Source organism: Emydura macquarii, unplaced genomic scaffold, assembly GCF_026122565.2.
Source record: "Emydura macquarii macquarii isolate MOO-44397 ecotype Brisbane River unplaced genomic scaffold, CSIRO-AGI_Emac_v2 contig_2422, whole genome shotgun sequence".
NCBI classification, from domain to species: Eukaryota; Metazoa; Chordata; order Testudines; family Chelidae; genus Emydura; species Emydura macquarii.
In genome coordinates this window covers 7,024,736-7,042,710 of record NW_027132559.1, presented here as the reverse complement: position 1 = coordinate 7,042,710, position 17,975 = coordinate 7,024,736, and the positions used below count along the sequence as shown (strand labels likewise).

At 38.3% G+C, this 17,975-nt stretch overlaps 1 protein-coding gene across 11 annotated transcripts in view; it reads left to right on the top strand.

The window, feature by feature from the left end:
• RBMS3 (RNA binding motif single stranded interacting protein 3) overlaps nucleotides 1-17,975 on the top strand; it is an 864,086-nt gene that overhangs the window by 706,681 nt on the left and 139,430 nt on the right. For all 11 annotated transcript variants that reach the window (XM_067561871.1, XM_067561866.1, XM_067561863.1 and 8 more), the window contains one exon: nucleotides 6,457-6,536. In XM_067561871.1, coding sequence (XP_067417972.1) covers nucleotides 6,457-6,536 — 80 coding nt within the window. The remainder of the gene's footprint in view (nucleotides 1-6,456; nucleotides 6,537-17,975) is intronic.

The following is a 17,975-nucleotide window of genomic DNA, read 5'->3' as shown; positions in this document are numbered from 1 at the left end:
TCTGTTCTCATGTTCCCACCAAATGAAACCCCTATTCTGGACGCAGACAGAGAGCATAAGAACAAAATGTAGTCTGGGTACATGCCTGGGAACTATAACATCCTGATTACTAATCCTGAGCCTGAACCCCATTCCTTCTGCGTCCTTGGGCAAGTCACTTAACCTTTTTGCTGCAGCTTCCTTATCTGTAGAATATTTTTTTATTCCTCTACCACATAAGGGCATCTTGAGGATTACTTGGTTAATGTTTGCAAAACACCTTAAGATAAGACCTTCCTACTGGTATTAACATAAAATTAATAACTCACAGAAGGGAACCATAATTTAAATATAACAGTGACCATTTAATTCCATAAAATCTCCTAATATTCAGTTGGAATTCAAAAATATGGGGCTCAGTTCTCACACTATTGACACTAAGGCCCATTTCCATTACTCTAGCAATATAAAGGGCTCTTAGTGTAAATGCGAATAAGCCCACATAGTTTTATTGCTTAGTGATAATTACAAGATATCAAATATTTATTCTATAAGACCCACTTAATCAGCATGTGTTCTTTCTAATATATGTTTATGTTCTTTAACTTTTACTTGACATTTTATTAATCATTTTATTAATGAGCAAGTACAGTCGATTTATTTCCAGAAGGTTTTCCATGTATTTATCTGCACTAACGTTGTGAAGGATTCCCCCTTATTTATAACAACTTATAATGACTACTGTGGAGCCACTATGGTCTATAGAGGGAAATAATATACATTTTTAAAATAGAGTAATTTTTATTTGCTAGGGAAGGATGAACCTCAAATGTTTTGGTGGTGAGATTCACTCAGATTAAACACACACAGTTCTGAGTCTTTACATGAACTTTATCCAAACATCTGGAGTTTGCAAATATGGGCTTGAGATTTGACAAGAACAGCCTTTCTTTAGAGATTTTCAACACTTTCCTGCTGGGCCAGAAATATAGTAAGAGTAGTTATCTTATAGTATTTGGGCACCTCAATTTCTGGTCTTAACCAGAATCAAGAAGTACAGAGGCAAATGAAAATGAAATTCAAGGTTTTTAAAAATAATTATCCAAACCTTTAAGAATATTAAAAGCATTTGGCCTATGGCTTTGGTGGGTCTTCTTTTCTCCAAACTAGTTCTTACCCAACAATGATGTTTACAAGAGGCACCCTGGTACCGTCAGAATTGTTGTAGGGCATGAACATTACACTCAGACTAAAATTGGAACTTTTTCCATTAAACTGTGGACCAGTACCAAAAGTGCACAGTTAAAGAGAGTTTGAAATTGATATCTTGTGAAACATCTGGATCAGAAACAAATTTCTTTTACCACTAGAAGGATGGTATTATCTATTTTCCAGGGGTATTTTACATCCATCTCTTTACATGACAAATTGTGACATTATTAGGATCTTTATTTTTACATCATTCAGATTATCACCTTGTTTTCCACTTTACTTTGTTTTTTACATAATTGTTGTGGCTATTACTTAAAAAAATAAAAACCAACCTGATGATGCAGACTTCAATCATGTTAAATTCTGTCTGGGTGGGCCCTTTTGCCCACACACAATCCCATGTGTAGAATCTGGCTCTTGTACAGTATGTAACATAGTAATCCCAAATGTTATTTCTGCCCATAACAAGTGCTTAGGGTGTATCAACATTTCAATGGACTTACAACATGATAAATGAGAATGATAGGAAGTCAAGTTTCGATATCTCACCACCCACCCAGGCTAGAAACGCACTGGGAGACCAGCAAAAATGTTTCCAGGAGTAGTAAACATTTTCTGCAACTAGTCATGAATTAATGAGTAGACTAAAACACATCAACCAGTTGATTCCATTTATTAAACAAGATATTGCACATTTTAAGATCATCTCGTAGGCATACCCTTTTACTATTTTATTAAAGCAAAAATAATTTGTCATTTCAAATCCCAGAGTAATTTTGCTAAAATATCACTAACCATTTGACTTAATCCTTCTAACAGTAAGGACATTCAGAGCTAAATTTTCAAATTTAGGTGCTTAAATTGCACCTTGCAAACATGAGCATATATAAATTCAAACATCAAATTATGGGCCAGATCCTCAGGTGGAGAAAATTGACATAGCTCCATTCACTGGTCCTATGTACGTGTGCAAAATGGGTAATCTGTAAGAGGATCTAATGGGGTGGGGTTGGGGGAAAGAGTTCACCATATTAAACCAGACATTGCTTTATTTTCTGAATGCCAGAATCTTCTCTGACTTTCCCGATTCCCCCCAGAGTGGGGAAGGGAACTGAGGACATACTTCACAAGATGATTCTGGCTACATAGTTCTCATAATTCCATTTAAAAATTAACTCTGGTTTACCAATCACCTAGGGTCCTCATTACAAATTGTACATACAAGAACCCACTTGCATATGGAATTATTTGTTCTGGGTGCACAAATACACATTTTTTAGTCTTCCTCTGTCTTGCTTATTCTTGTATATCTTGTGATTTTTCTACACTGGAAGAGGTAGTAGGTGCAACTTGAGCAGCCAGCTTTGAAAATGTGCCCTTCACAGTCAGTGTGGTGCTGCCAATAGTTTGTCCTTGCACTAGTCCAGTATATTCTCAGAGCCAAAAGGTAAATTCTGATATATGATGCTGCAGTTCCTCGTACTATGATGATGCATGAGATTTATCTTTAATTCTAAACGTACCGGTTTTCTATGTTAAATCAAACCCTAATAGTAAAGGGTAATTTTTCAGAACCATTTGTGAACCCACAGCTTTGTTCACAGCAGTGACTTGAGTATGCAAAACGTATGCAATATCAATAAATGCATGGTTTGCAAAATCCATTTGTGCTCAATTTACAGCTAGTTTATGCAACGTAAAGACATTTTTTGTATGTACATTTTGTCCTTTGGTGGATAGGTTTTGAAAAATTGGAGTTCTTTTTAGCACTGTTTTTATTTAAATAAAAATGTTGCCAGTGCAACAAAATGCATTGCAATCCACTTTATACATATATATACACACACATATATATGTATGCACACACACACAATTATGCACTTAATACAATACATAAATATAGCATACAAAAACGATGTTAAAAAAACATTCTGAAACTTGCAAAGTCTACCACTCAAAAGTTAAGAAATTCCAAAATTTGTTCCTCGTGCGTATGGATTATGATACAGTCTTAATTACATGGTCTCACATTTTTTTTCCACAGAACTGCTGACTCACTCAGTTCCCACTGGCTCCCAGTCCGAATCTTCTTTCCCAGGCTCCTCTCAGTTTCACCCCATATAATCTTTGGCCCAGTCATTTTACCCAACCAGTCCTAGTTCTCCCCCCTGCATCCTGGCTCCTAATCAGTTCATTCAGAACACAGGAGAAACAGGTTTCCTGCTCTCAGTTCAGGTGCCTGGACTCAGATCCAGCCCTGGCACAGCCTGCAGCCCAGAACTATAATTGCCGGAAAAAATTCTGCTTAGTTCCAGGCTGGACCATGCTTAGTGCAGACAGAATCTTGGGGAATTTAGCTGCTATAATCTAAGACGCATGTGTGTACTGTGATTTTTTTTAAAAGGCTTCTAACTTGGCCAGATTTGGGCAGATTTTCACAAGGACAGTGAAAGGCACATCTCTGAGACAAAGGCCACCACCTGTCAAATTTCAAAGCCTGGCTCCTAGGCATCGGGATTCTACGGCTTTCCAAAGCAAATGTAGCCCGAATTTTTTTTATGTGAGCAAAACAATTATTTTCCCCTAACCTTGTTCTTGGAAACAGCTGAACGGGTTTGGCTGAATTTTTTCCTAAAAATATATCCTTGTGACACCCGGCATGAAACATTTCAGCCCAAATGGTGACAGTTTGGCAAAGTTATAAGCAACTGAAAATAGGGTCTCATAATGAAGTAAGTATAATATTACTGTCATATCTATTTCCCATAGTCTGTAAATCACCCCAATTATTTTTATAACCTTAAATGTCTCACACAAAAGAAGAGATGGGGAAAAACTGAACACAACATTGATACTTCACCACATACCACATATGTACATTTGAAAATTATAATTCATACATCTATGCCGTACGTGGGAGACACATTCCAAGATGTCTGAAGTATTATTTAATGGCTAGAGGTCTAATTAACATATTTCTGGAGAGAACGTCTACCTGCCACACACAGCCATTCTGAAAGACTCGAAGAGATTCAGGTAGCGCAGAGGAATAATGCATGCAGTTGTAGTTATTCAGCAGCACGTCTGAATGGAACATGTAAAGACAGCGTTGTCTATTATGCTGCCTTTTAAGACCAAGTTGATAATGCTAGTGTCGGTTTCAAGTGAAGCGTGTGCCAGATTACAGATAGCTTGTGCTGGCATTTGAGAGCCGTTAATTGTGAAACTTGAGAAGCAAATGGGCACATTCTTTTAAGACAGCTATTCAGGAGATGGCCTTTTTATCCCAGAGCACTGTGGGTTTCACTTTTATTCTCTTCCCACATAAAATGCATGAAGTGCACTGAGGCTCTTTCACTTGGCAGCTCCTCTGTTGCATTCTTTGCCGGGGCTGCTTTGGCTTGTTAAAACGTGCCCCATGTATTCAAATGAAATTGTCACTGCTGTGTGGTGCAACATAAAGTGGTTCGACACAAAGCGCCCGCAGCTACAGAAAACAGACTTTTCTTGCACTTGTGCTTTCAGAGACAAGAGTCTCTAAAGGCTTGCTGCAGACATTCGCTTAGTTAAATCTGAATGAAGCCAAAGTGAACAATCTAAGTTGCTGTCTTTGTGCTTGTGGAAACAACCCGTCCCACATAATATGTCAGTAAAAACTGGGCTACAAAAGATGGTATAATGGTTAGAACCCAGAAAGGACAATTTTAATGTTTCACCCAAAACAAAGTAACAAAAGATTTTTGTACTGCTTCACTATTAATCATCCTACTCTCTTGATCTATTTCTTTCCTAACTCTTGGCAAACTCCTATCCAGGGAAATAAGCTGTCCCTCTCAGCTCTGGGTTGAGGCTCTAGAGAATATGTACGCTCTGCAGAATGTTATTCTTTCCCCCCCTAACTAGTCTGTGGTAGGAGTTGTATAGGAATTCATTTTAAAAGGACCTTGACTTGAGAGAATGAAAATGCTTAAGTCATTGGAGTCTCCTAGCTAGAAGAATACCTAGATCAGAATCAAAATATGGAATGAGTATTAAATATAATCTTTCAAGAAAGCTCTCCTGAAAAAATATCCACAATGCAATATCCGTAGTGTCTTTGCTGCCTAGTTATGAGTCATCCCTTCCGCCTCCCCCGCAAGCATTTTAATTCTTATTGTGAAGCAAGGGCAACTGTTTGCAGGATCAATTAGCCCAGTGAGCGGTCCATTTAGATCCTGTAAAATGACTTGTACATTTCTTAAAGTGCTATAAACTCGGCTCAAGATTTGGCTGCCACCTTTGTATTCTTTATAATCACTTCAGTCCTATAGGTACATATTTATTGTGATTGCTGCAGTACTACGGGTGTCAGAACTACAATTCACAATTATATCAGATGAAGAATGAGTCATTTCACCAGGACAAGTTCATGTGCAATAATGTCTGTTTCCATACAGGGATTGGACCCAGGTGATATACGAGTACAAAGTGGTGCTGGTTTTGTTTTATACTCAATTTTCCATTGTTTCTTTACTCTGTAACCATGACCTCATAGAATCGTAGAAAATGTAGGATTGGAAGGGATCTTGAAAGATCCTCAAGACCAGGCCCCCATGCTGAGGCAGTCCCAAGTATACCTAGATTATCCCTGACAGCAGGTTGTCTAACTCCTCCCAGCTTAGTGCCATCTGCAGATTTTATAAGCATGTTCTCCACTCCATTATCAAAATCATTAATGAAAATATTGAATAGTACTAGATGCAGCATAGACCCATTAGATTCTTCCAGTTTGACAGAAAACCATTAATAACTATTCTTTGAGTATGGTTTGGGGGGTTTTTTCAAACAGTTGTGCACCCACTTTATAATCCTGAATTATTGTCCTTTAACTTGCCTTCAGATTTAATTTAGATCCTGTATTTTTGCACCCCCTTTGCGGGCATTTTGGGTGCATCAGAAATTTGCAATCAAATCCTGAGCCTTTTTGAAAGAGCACTTGACAGTTTAAAGAATGTCCTTTGGGCTCCCTGAGACTCAAAAGCAAGCTGTTCTCTGCCACGGTTCCAGCCTGCATGCAGCCAGGAGAGGAGCTGCAGTGCTTGATAATGGCAAGTTCTCCTTGCTAGCTAACACCATATTGTAATGAACTGCTCCACCTGCATCTCTACGGAATTCAGCAAGAGCAGCTTTTGAGATTTCTCTTGACATCTGTGTTGGGCTTTCCTTTGCTGACTGCATAAAACTCTAATAATAATTGCTTCCCCCCCCCTCCCTTTTCTTTTCCAGAATGGAGTCTACAGAAAAATGTGAAGTAGTAATTCAGCATTTTAATGGCAAATATCTAAAAACTCCACCTGGTGTACCAGGTAAGTGTCCCCATTTCTTCTTCACTAAAATAACATAAACATTCCTGAGGCACATTGGTTGATTTAGACTATAGGAATGCTGGAGTACATTCTGAGAGTTGCAATATTATAGGTTTGCTGTCATGTCTCCCCATCTAGGAAAACACACATCCTACATTATGAGCAGTGATCATTGTTTGTTTATTTTAGTTTTTTTACCCTCCAATCCTCATCACATTTACAATGTTATCCCTGCCCATGTTAGTATGTTATATGCATTTAGTACTGCCCACATTTGTACCATGTGAGACAAAAATAAGTTTAAATAATCACTGTAATAATTTTGGTTTACTGTATACATTTTCCATTTTTATTGTATTGATTTTGTTTGACTTTCTCAATTGGGGCACAATCCAAATAGATAAATAGTAGTGGTGTTGTAATGCTAGTTTAAAAAAAAAAACAACAACAAAAGCTGAACATATATTTCTATGGTTGCTGAGATTAAAGCAACAGGGGTTTCTAAACCTCTTAGCATTTTTATTGTTCTCCTCTGGACTCTCTCCAGTTTTTTCCACATCTTTCTTAAATTGTGTTGCCCACAACTGCAGCACAGTACTCCAGCTAAGTCCTCACCAGTACCAAGTAGAGTGGAGCAGCTACCTCCTTTGTCCTACAAACAACATTTCGTTAATATATTCCAGAATACTTAAATACCACACTTCTATCTGATTCCCCGACCCCTTCCCCCCCTCCTGGTGTGTTTTACTTTCCACATTTGAGAATGCTTTGAGTGAAATCCTAACCTTACTGCAATCAATGGCAAAACCCCCATTGACTTCACTGGGACAGAATTTCAATCTCTGTGCATAGTCAATTTCACTATTGTCAGTTTCTGCTGTTGCTTGTGTGAGTCTTTCTCACAACAAGAGAAGAGACAAAAACCTAGGAATACAGCAATTGGTTGAGGATCGCTAGAGTATTTGTAATATCTGCAGCTACCATAGATTAATTGATTTTAAGTTGCCTATATTTCAGGTTGTCAATGACTTTTTAATAACTTCACATGTAAGGGTATCTACATAATGATTTTGTATTCACCTTTTATGCTTGCAGTGACTTAATAAAATCTTGTCATTTTCAGTTAGATGCAGAAAATTTAGCATCATGGTATGTTTTCAATAGCATGTGCATGCCACACATAAGGATCTAAGAGTGAGGACTGGTCTACACTGCTGCGCTGGGTCGACATGAGATACACTACGTTAGAGATATGTAACGTAACTAGTATATCTTATATCAACGTACTTATGTCTAGAGCACGGTGGCGTCACGATGCTTTGTCGACGGGAGAGTGTCTCCCGTCGATGCTATCTTTCGTCTTTCAGGGAGGTGGACTAATTGAGTCGACTGCAGAGTGCTCTCCCGTCAGCTGAGCAGGTCTACACAGACATGCTCAATTGTTGCCGTTGCACTGATGCCTGCCGCCATGGCGGTGTAGACATGACCTGAGCCTTACATGCCTCTCTGGCACCACATAGGGGAAGTAAAGGAATGACAGTGTTCTCAGTGAGAATTCCACTGGTGCAGGAGCTGTGTAAGGCTGGTATACATGGCTCTGCGTTGCCTCTCTCTTCTCAGCTCCCACAGTGGGAGAGGGGGAGCTGAAGATGTGGGAGGAAGTGGCCTTAACACTTTACAGGCCATGCCATCCCCTGAAACAGCTGGAATCAGGGGAGATTCAAAGGTTCTTAAAGCCACTTTTCCACCACCAACGACCCCCCTGCTACGTGCTCCTGCACTTTGCATCCCCTGTTTTTTTTTCTCTGGGTTTTCTAGCTACTATCCAATTCAAAATGATATAAGGTTAAATACAAAAAGGTACTGACTTCAGGGTTAGTTCTGAGAGGGTATCCGCTGTTGATAAATTAAAGATATTGATGATGATGATGACATGGAAAAAGAAAGTGAGAGCTGAAGACATATAGTAGATGCGTAACCATTCGATTGTGGATGTTTTAAATAACTGTACTCATTAATCAGTAGCCTGCATAGCAGTGAATAAATCATTATGATTCAATTTTGCAAATTCTTTTAAAATATATTTGCCCGAGGAATATAGTCAAGGTAGAAATAATATATAATATATGTGAGTTTTTTATACATATATTTATACATACATACATACATATGTATATAGTTCATATATATGGAAGATGATGGCATTAGGCTATATGTTAGTAATTCCCATCATAGCACTATCAGATACTTCATTCATGTTTTGTGATGTAAGGAGCACTGTCTCCTTTTTCTCAGAGCCAGAATGACCATATTGCAGGAGTGGTCAAAATGAATCTTATAGGTCTAATCAGGTCTACAGTTATAAAATTGGTTGGCAGCCACCTTCATTTTTAATGAAAAATTGCAGCGTGCAAAAACTACATGTCTTGTCATGAAATGATACATCTTGGTCAATGTGGTCTCTACTCAGATCAAGAAGGAGCACAGTATGCTGGGATGTGTAATCTCCATGGGCTGCACTTACATGCTTTTGCCTTCCTGCCAAGTGGTAGCACATTACAGGTCCTTGCCAGTCAGTTTTGTACTGGGAGAAACCAGTGATATGAGATCTAGGGTTTTTTTTAGATTTTTAAACCCTATACACGAGTCCTTGAACAGAGGTGGTCAAAATCAACATTGCAGGCAATCCCTTCTTTTAGGAATCTCAGTCAAAACCCAATGCTCATATCTCCCCCAAAGCTGGCTCTTAAGCCAGTAATCAAAAAACTGTACATCACAAAACTAGCAACAGTGCAGCATTTCTTCAAAGACTGATTAGTGCTCGCACAGTAAGAAAAAGAACGGTGACAGCACCACCTGGTGACATCCGCCATACCAATATTAACAATAAATATGCAAACTACTTTATGCAAATTAGACACAGCTGTCAGGTTCCTAGCTTCTTGTCACTGTGGTCATTGGCTGGGCACAATTTAGAGATCACTGTCATTGCCACTCTGCTGAGTCTGAGTGCTTGACACCACTGTTTCTTAGGCCCCAGTTCTGCAAAGGCTACACCATATGAGTAGCCCCTACTGGGACTACTCAGAGTATGGGCAGTAACCTTGTGGGTAAATTCTTGCAGGATCAATGTAATTGTCTAATTAGTTTTCTTGTTTTGAGACATTTCTTATTGTTTGTTACCATTAAACTCTTTCTTATAAATCGCAGATTTCCTTATGTAGAAGACACTCACAATATTCTAATTAGAAGAGAATTATCTGCACAAATACTGTAGACAGTAATTGAATTGAGTTCATATAAATTATAGTAAAATCACCTCCATGCAGGAGTATGTAACTTCTTGTGCAGGCTATAATATTCCATTTTGTGGACTTCTCTCCTTAAAGTATTTGCTGACAGATTTTCTGATCCAACTGATGTAGGTAATCTATGTGAAACATGGCATATGATAGATTTGTGCTGTATCACATTAGGGGCAAAGAAACATACAGAGGTCTTACTTTTGGCATTTCTTCCTGTATGCATACAATGGGTTGCAATACGAACCTACCTAATATCATAGCTACACCTGATGGAAACATTGTGAACAGCAAGGGCTCTGTTAGTGCAGGCTTTCAGTCATTATAACCCCACATACCCTCTAGGTGAGTTTCAGAGTTACTCAAGACCAGCTCACATGTAGGAAAATTAGATCTAACTTCAACTTTCTTAATTAATGTAACCCTATGCCTGTATTTCTTTTATTAGTAACTCTTTCTGCTTGATAATACATTAAAATGAATGCTACTGATAGATTTCCACATTTAAACAATGGTAAGTTTTGCATTGCTTTCTTGAGTCAAAAGGAGCTGTATAATAGAGGGTGAAAGCTAGAGACAAAGATATTTTTCTTTATTTTTAGTAGTCATTAATTTAGATGTCAAACAGGAACAAAAATGGGATGTACAAAGCAATAAAAATGGGACATACAACAAAATAGGACTCTTGATGGGATAGCATATTTATCTGTATTTCAAGCCGATACAATCGAATTGGATTTTAATGATCATGACTTGTTCTGGTCGTTCAGCTACAGTATATGAATCAAATCTTATTTTCCAAAAGAGAATTCCCATTTGAGAGAGTGGTTTGATGTGTTTTCCCCTTGCTTATCCTGATCAGTGGTCATTTGGTTGTAGGGATAAGATAGGAAGTGATTTCTCCAATGTTTTAAGAATTCTTTTCTGAGTACCATTCAATTCCAGGTAAAGAATGTTACAGCTTGTGAAAGAGCCAGTTAGAATCATGAATAATTTGACTGATTTCACTATGCACTAGAATACCTAGAAGAACTCAATCTGTCATTGTAAGATGGAGGTTTTGTATGTGCAAACCCTGTTGATTTGGAATGATCACAGTTTCATTAATTCACAGAGTGAATGTTTTGGCATAATTATCAAAGCAGGGTGCTCCCATGATCCATATTTAAAAGTCAGTTCTACTATATTCATTATTACACTTCTTAAGAGCTCACAGAACAAATATGATCTTTTGAATTAGGAAGATACACATTTTCCTTTCCTTGCCAGTAATATTAGTTTGTTTTTTACCTACTGCTAAAAAGGTTTGGTCCAAGTGTCTTTGTATTCACGTAGTTTCTCATCACAGCTTCTAGTCAATTTATATGTCTCTGTTATAAACTTGTATTTAAGCCTCTCGGCAAAGATAGAAGCATCTTGCTTTAGCCTCTTCCTAGCAATTGCTTATCTTCCTGCATGGAGATGCAAGGAGAATCAAGTCTCCTAGTGTATTTGGAAAATCACAATCAGAGTTTGAAAATTATCCTCCAAGCAGCACAGTCATTGGCATACACAGAAAATCAGCTCTAGCTATTGCTGTGACTTCTTTCTGAATTTAAGTTAAAAAATGAGCAGCAGTATGCCTCCATGTCTGTTGTTAAATGCAACTGCTCAAACAGTCATCTGATTGTTAGAGAAAATTAGCCAATCTTTTTAGGGTTAAATGCAGTTGATTCAGAATTTTCAATTGGATTCCGAGCAGCTTAAGAGAGATGGCACAGAACTGAGCAGATCTCATGTTTTAGACCACATCTCCTCTGCCAAAAATTCCCTATACTTCATCTTCTGGTTATTCATAAACTGTTAATGATTACATCCTGGATTGTTAATCTGTGGCAATACCCTCCCAGAGGTATGTCTGAACTGTTCACTTTTGAATACAGTGCTCTCCCTTGGCATGTGAGGTATAATAACTTTACCAGAAGGGGGGAAAAAAGTTTCATATATGGGTAAATCAGGAAGTCACAGGAGATCAAACTTCTGTGCAACCCTTGTAAAGTAAGGAATGAGGCATTTGAACAAAGCTAGGAATAGACCAGTGGCAATCATTTAAGTGTTCTGGCCACTAGTATAGGAGACAGGCGTAAAGTACCATGCCCCCACAAAGAACAAGCAGACAGGGCACCATGAATGGTACATGTCTTACATGTATTCATGGCTAAAACATTGTTTGCTGCGTGATGTTCTAATTTAAATTGCTATTTATTGTCTCATAACAAATTGCACAGCTCTGCAGTTGCAGATCTAGACTGCTCTGTTTCATCCCAGTGACAGTGAAAATACTCATAATACTTAAGTAACCTGAGCACTGCTATGTCGGTGTTAGTATTATAAATCATTCTTGCTCTGTCTAACCCCTGGGTGCCTTTCCAATCTGAAGGGACTTTCTCAACTAATAAAAGTTTTGTGATGTTCAGCCCTAGGTATTCAGTGCAAGACAATAATTAGTTAACATCTTTATATTTCTTCCAGACTGAGGAGTAAAATTGTTGATAAAAATACTGCGAACTCTCTGTGATTGACAGAGTTGGCATGAACTCCATCAGCACCTGCAGTAGCTTTGATTATTTTATTTTGCTTCTTGTCGAGCAGCTCGGCAGTAAGTCGAAATGTTTGGTGTTGGCTAGTTTTATAGGAGTTGAATTGTTTTGGTCCAGGCCCTAGTGGACATCACAAAGACTGCCACCCCAGATGGCACTTCATGTGTACAGCCTTGTGGCAGTCTTGGCAGGAGTCAAGAAATGAATAAGCATGGGAACTAAACTACGTACTCAGTGAAAATGTGACTGTTCAAGAACAGACTGGACCCATGCTTGTGATGTGGGTAGCTTGCACTGCATCCATCAGTGCTGTCTTGTTTTGGTGGTGGTGGTGGTTGTTGTTGGTAAATAGAGGACTTCAGTCCACGGCTGTTAGTCATACTTCACTTTAAAAACCAGCTACATTCTCCCTCAGCAAGGAAATGAGTTCTCTCCTTGTATTGACCAGTTTAGGTATAGTTTTAGGGGGAGATTTTCAAAGACATAAAGGACTGTTAGGTGCCCAGCTGTCCCAATGTCTTTTGCGCCTTTGAAAATCTACCCCTTACTCCTCGGATTTGTCCACTCATTGCTTTAGTCTGCACCGGAAGTGTGTACATTTTAGTCCTCACTAATGTGTCATGTGCTAATGGACTCTGCTGGCTTTCACTAAAAGTTCCCTAGTGTGCACTGATGTAGTATTGTTTGAAATGGGACTACGTTGACGTATGCTTGGGAGCGTCTAGTGCGTGCCAGCCTCATCCACATGGGCAGTAGAGCAGATTAAAATTTATACATATCCCCTCCCCTGCCTCTGCTGCAATCTGAAGCAACGTGCAGAGAAGCCCCTTATCTCTTTTTGGAACACATTCAAAGGCCAGGTGTTACTTTTTCTACTCTGGAACTTTTCTTGTTTTTGTTTTGTAGGGGAAGCAGTCCTAAAAGCAGTGACTATCCCATACAACTTACCTCCATTCTGCTACATCACAAAGCTTTGTAGCAGTTACAGTGTTTCCTTAGTTTCATTTTCCATGAAAATATTGAAAGTCATTAAAAGCTTAATGTGGACTGGGTAGCATAGGCCCCAGAACCAGCTCTAGAAAAACCCATTAAATATGAAATTATATTCATGAAAGTGGTGGAACACTGGAGAATATCCCACACCCTGTATCTCCCTCTTTGAAACAATGTAAACTACCAATTACTGTTATTACTAAACTTAATAAAAGACTGCATTGATATAATAATAACAAAAATCAAAAATAACTATTGCCATTTAGGTAGCACCTCCATTAATAGCATTCAACTAAACAACATCACTGGTAGATTATCTATTTGCTTTTAATTTAGGCAGAAATTATCCTAAGAAATGTATAGTTTTATATAACCCACATTTAATAATATTCACATTCTTTTGCTTTTTGACATCAAGGTCTTTGCTTCAAGTTCTAAACATTTGTAATTGACTAGGATTCTCTCCATCTGATTTAATGCTCAGTTGTTGCTTTTCTTGTTGAGGCTGGAAACTTCTTTCACCAGAATAAACAGTTAATTTTGTTTTCCATTCATCCATCAATTTGAATATTTCTCTTTAGGAATTTCATGGCTTCTTCAACCCTAAGAATAAACTCAATTCCTTTAATATTTGTTCCTAAAAAGTAATCTTAGCATTTGGAATTACACACTTAAGAACAATATCTTTCCTAAAAATGAGTGAATAAAACAGAACACAATATTCTAGATGAAGGCTAACAAGTGTATTGTACGGTAGCAATATCACTTCTTTTCATTTTCCTCCCCCTCAGTGAATGGACATCAGTGTTTTGTTTGCTTTTATTGGTCTTGTAGCTATACTCTGAGTTGATGGACTTCAGATAACCTTCAATAGCCCTTTCTTTTTCAGTTTGCTGCTTAATTTTAATTGAATTATGTCTCTTTGTGTATGTGAATAACACTTTGCATTTTTTAAAGAACAGCGGAGGAGTTCAGATCACTTTACAAAGTTAGGTAAATGTTACTAACAACACCTAATGTAGAATATGATGAAAAGAGGCTTGTGACTTACCTCAAGACACATAGCAAATCAGCAGTAAAGCTGGGAACAGTACACAGGCTTGCTGACTCCCAGTACTATGCCTAGTCATTAGATCACACTATGAATGGTGGTGCATCTATGCTCTGAATTGATGTATAACCTGAGAACTTATATAATGGGCGATAACAGTTCAGTTAGGGCCCTATAGATATATAATGCATCAGCAGCATAAAGCAACCAGAACAAGAGCCAATGATTGAACGTATAGTTTGGTTTATAATTAGTTTGTAAAAATTTGTTGAGTGCTCTGAGCTCTTTGAATGAGACCTTAGATTGTATGTGGCAGGGACCATCTTTTAGTTCTGTCTTTGTACAGTGTGTAGCACAGTGGGGTTCTAGTCCATAATTAGGGCTCATCGGTGCTACAATAATACAAATGAATAATAATTTTAGTACCGTTAATTACTTTGTGGACTTTTTAAACAAAGGTGTTACATTTTCCACTTTGCTATCCTCAGGCATGATCTGTGTTTCAAAACCAAAATAATTTCATCATTTGTAACCTCATTTCCTTTAACGCATATGATGGTAATGTGATCTGAATTTGTTACTTTGTCTGCCTTCCAAGCATTTGTTTATTGCAAACAGTTCTGTTGTTATCTGCTGAGTACAGTATATAAATCTTCCCTTACTGTATCAGAAAATATGATCCATTTAAAGACAGTTGCAAAATAACTGTTTAACAAATTTTCCATTTCTTATCCATTCTCTGCAATTCCCTACTGTCATTTTTATCTTTTACTTTCTATGTATTATGAATATACGTGCAGAACTCTTTGTTGTTCATGGAAATTTCTTTTTCATCTTGAGCCCTCTAAACATCTTTTTAACTGTCTGCAGTTTGAGATATTTTTATAGATCTTACAATCCTTGTCTTTGTCAGATTATTTATAATTTTTAATTCTTTCCACTTATCTTTTATCGTAAACCTTGCATCTTCACATAACTACAGTAGCCTCAGTTGCCTTTTCTCCCTTGTTTCAAATTCGTTGAGTATCTCCAACTTGTTCCTACTTTTCAGCCATGGATTTCTAATAGCTAGTGATTTTGATACTAATCAAAATTACATGGGGCCATTATCTTGCTTTCAAAGGCAGCTTTTGTAAAATAAAAAAAAATGTTGTTGCTTCATGCCTTTATGAGTATTTCAAATCTTAGTAAGTTGTTTTTGATCACTGAATGAGACAGGCTTTGCCGCCTTCAACTCCATTTTTAATTCTTGACTCATTGTTATGTTTATGTCCACATATATTCCAGTTGGTGTTACTTTGTAGATACTGATATAGATTACCTTTGGTTCTCAATGCTGGTATTGGGTACATTAGTAAATGCTTCCTCGTAGAAGTGTCCAGATTCCCTACACAGAGTCTCACATTTTTCATTTCTACCTGTCTTTATTGTGGGAAATTACGTATTTTTAGGTAAATAGATATTTTCCGGCGGGAAGCTTCTTCCATCACGAAGTGACCTTTGCTCAGTCAAGACTCAACCCTGCTCTCATTCAATCCAGTGGGAAAACTCCCATTGACTTGAATGGTGCAGGCTCGAGCCTCATGTATTAGACAACTCTACCTAGTCCTCACTCAACTTATTGCTTGTACCAATGTAAAGTGTATGTATTTATAGCTCAAATATTGGAAGTCTCCAATCATAGAGGTTGTCGATCAAACTCTCTAAGAGGGCAGACATGTACACAGTATGCCTACCAATATATTCTTCTATCTGAAATTTGTTGGCTGTTATTAATGATGGCTAAATCTCAAATGGTTTGATGTACTGTGTATTTCTGACCTGTTTTATAAATACATTTCCTTATATTGAACCTCTTAAGCTGGAAATCAGACTGGACATTTCACACACACACACACCCAAAGCTTTCCAATGAGATTTTCAATACTACCTAGCTGGAAAATTGAAGTAAATAAAAACCGCTTTTTTGAGGTATTTCAGTAATTTTGATCACAATACATGAGCCAGTGAGGGACACAGCTTGAATTTCAGAGGCCCAGGTTTAGGTTGCATAGTTGGTGTAAGGCCCAGTGGGTCTTGAATCTGGGCCCGCAGCATTGCCAGGCATGGAATACCTCTGGCAGCCTTTCCACACTGTCTCCTCCTGGCCAGAGCCTTTTATTGCCACATGTAGCTACACAGTGCAGTGGCAGGTATGGACGCTGCATGCCTCTCACATGTAGCTACACGTGTAGTGCCTGTCCTCTACACACCACCATGAATATAGACAAGACGTAAGTTACAGCAGCTCCCTTGGGCTGCCGGATGGGCCACAGCCGAGCCCAGAATCTCTGCATCGCTGCAGCTTCACCTCAACATGTCCTTCCTGCCCCTTGCTCAGCCCTGTGTTGGGGTTTGGAAGGGGCCTGCAGCGGACAGTATTTTTGGCTGATTTCCACAGTTTCTGTGCCAGAGAAATCCTCTCCTGGCTGCCAGTAAGGCTTTCAGGGCTCCTTTCTGCTGCTCTGGCCCTTTTCACATTGTAAAAAAAGGGTCTGGAGTTGGGGTGAGGCTCTCACGCATTGTTACTCACTGATGCAAAGTAAGATGAGCAACAGGGCAGCTCTTGTTATATGTTTTACGTACTAGTAGCCTGTTGCGTACTTCCAGCCCTCTGGGCAGAGCCCAAGCATAATTTTTTCAGGCCCAGTACAAACTTGTAACATGGGCCCCCTCCTACACACATAATGGGGGTTGCTGCCTGGTCCCCGATAAAGTGTACCCTTCTCCACCATGTGGGGGCCCTGTCTCTGGGCAGCACTGTATCACACAGAGAAAAACCTTCCAATGGAAATTACGCAACATAAGGATGGGAGGGAACCTAGCAACTACATAAATATTTTTAACATGACAACAATGTTGTGATGGTCATCAATTCCCATCAAAGGTACTTGTCCTCTTTTTTGGTCATTTCTGATGTGTCTTTTTTTTGTTTTACTGGCAGCATTTGATAAGATCATAAGATGTTCTCTCCTAGATTCAGTCTCAGAAACTTAAAAGAAGATTGAAACAGACTATATTTTCATACTACAGCCACCCTGTCTGTGATGTCTTTGAGGTTTCTTGTAGAATTATGCAATACTCCTGAATGCGAGAGTCCTTAAAGAGAGAGGAAAGACCCCTGATGTCTAATTCTTCATTTATCCTTACTGTTAAAGCTTACAAAGACAACATTCGATATTTATTATTCCCACACAGTGCCTGTCTGTAATTGCCAAATAGATGGTACTTCCAGAATCAAAAACTTTTCAGCCAGGCCCGATGCAATGAACATAATATGCATTGTCTAACAGAATACTTACATTGGAATTATAGAAAAAATAGTTTTCTAAGGCCCACTTCTGCCAACCATACTCACAACTAGAAATGTAATGAAAATGGCACGTTTTAACAAAAACCAAAAACAGTCCATAAAAATATTTTTTATTTTTTACTGATTCTATTGATAATGAGTAACACTTAATTCAGCCTTATT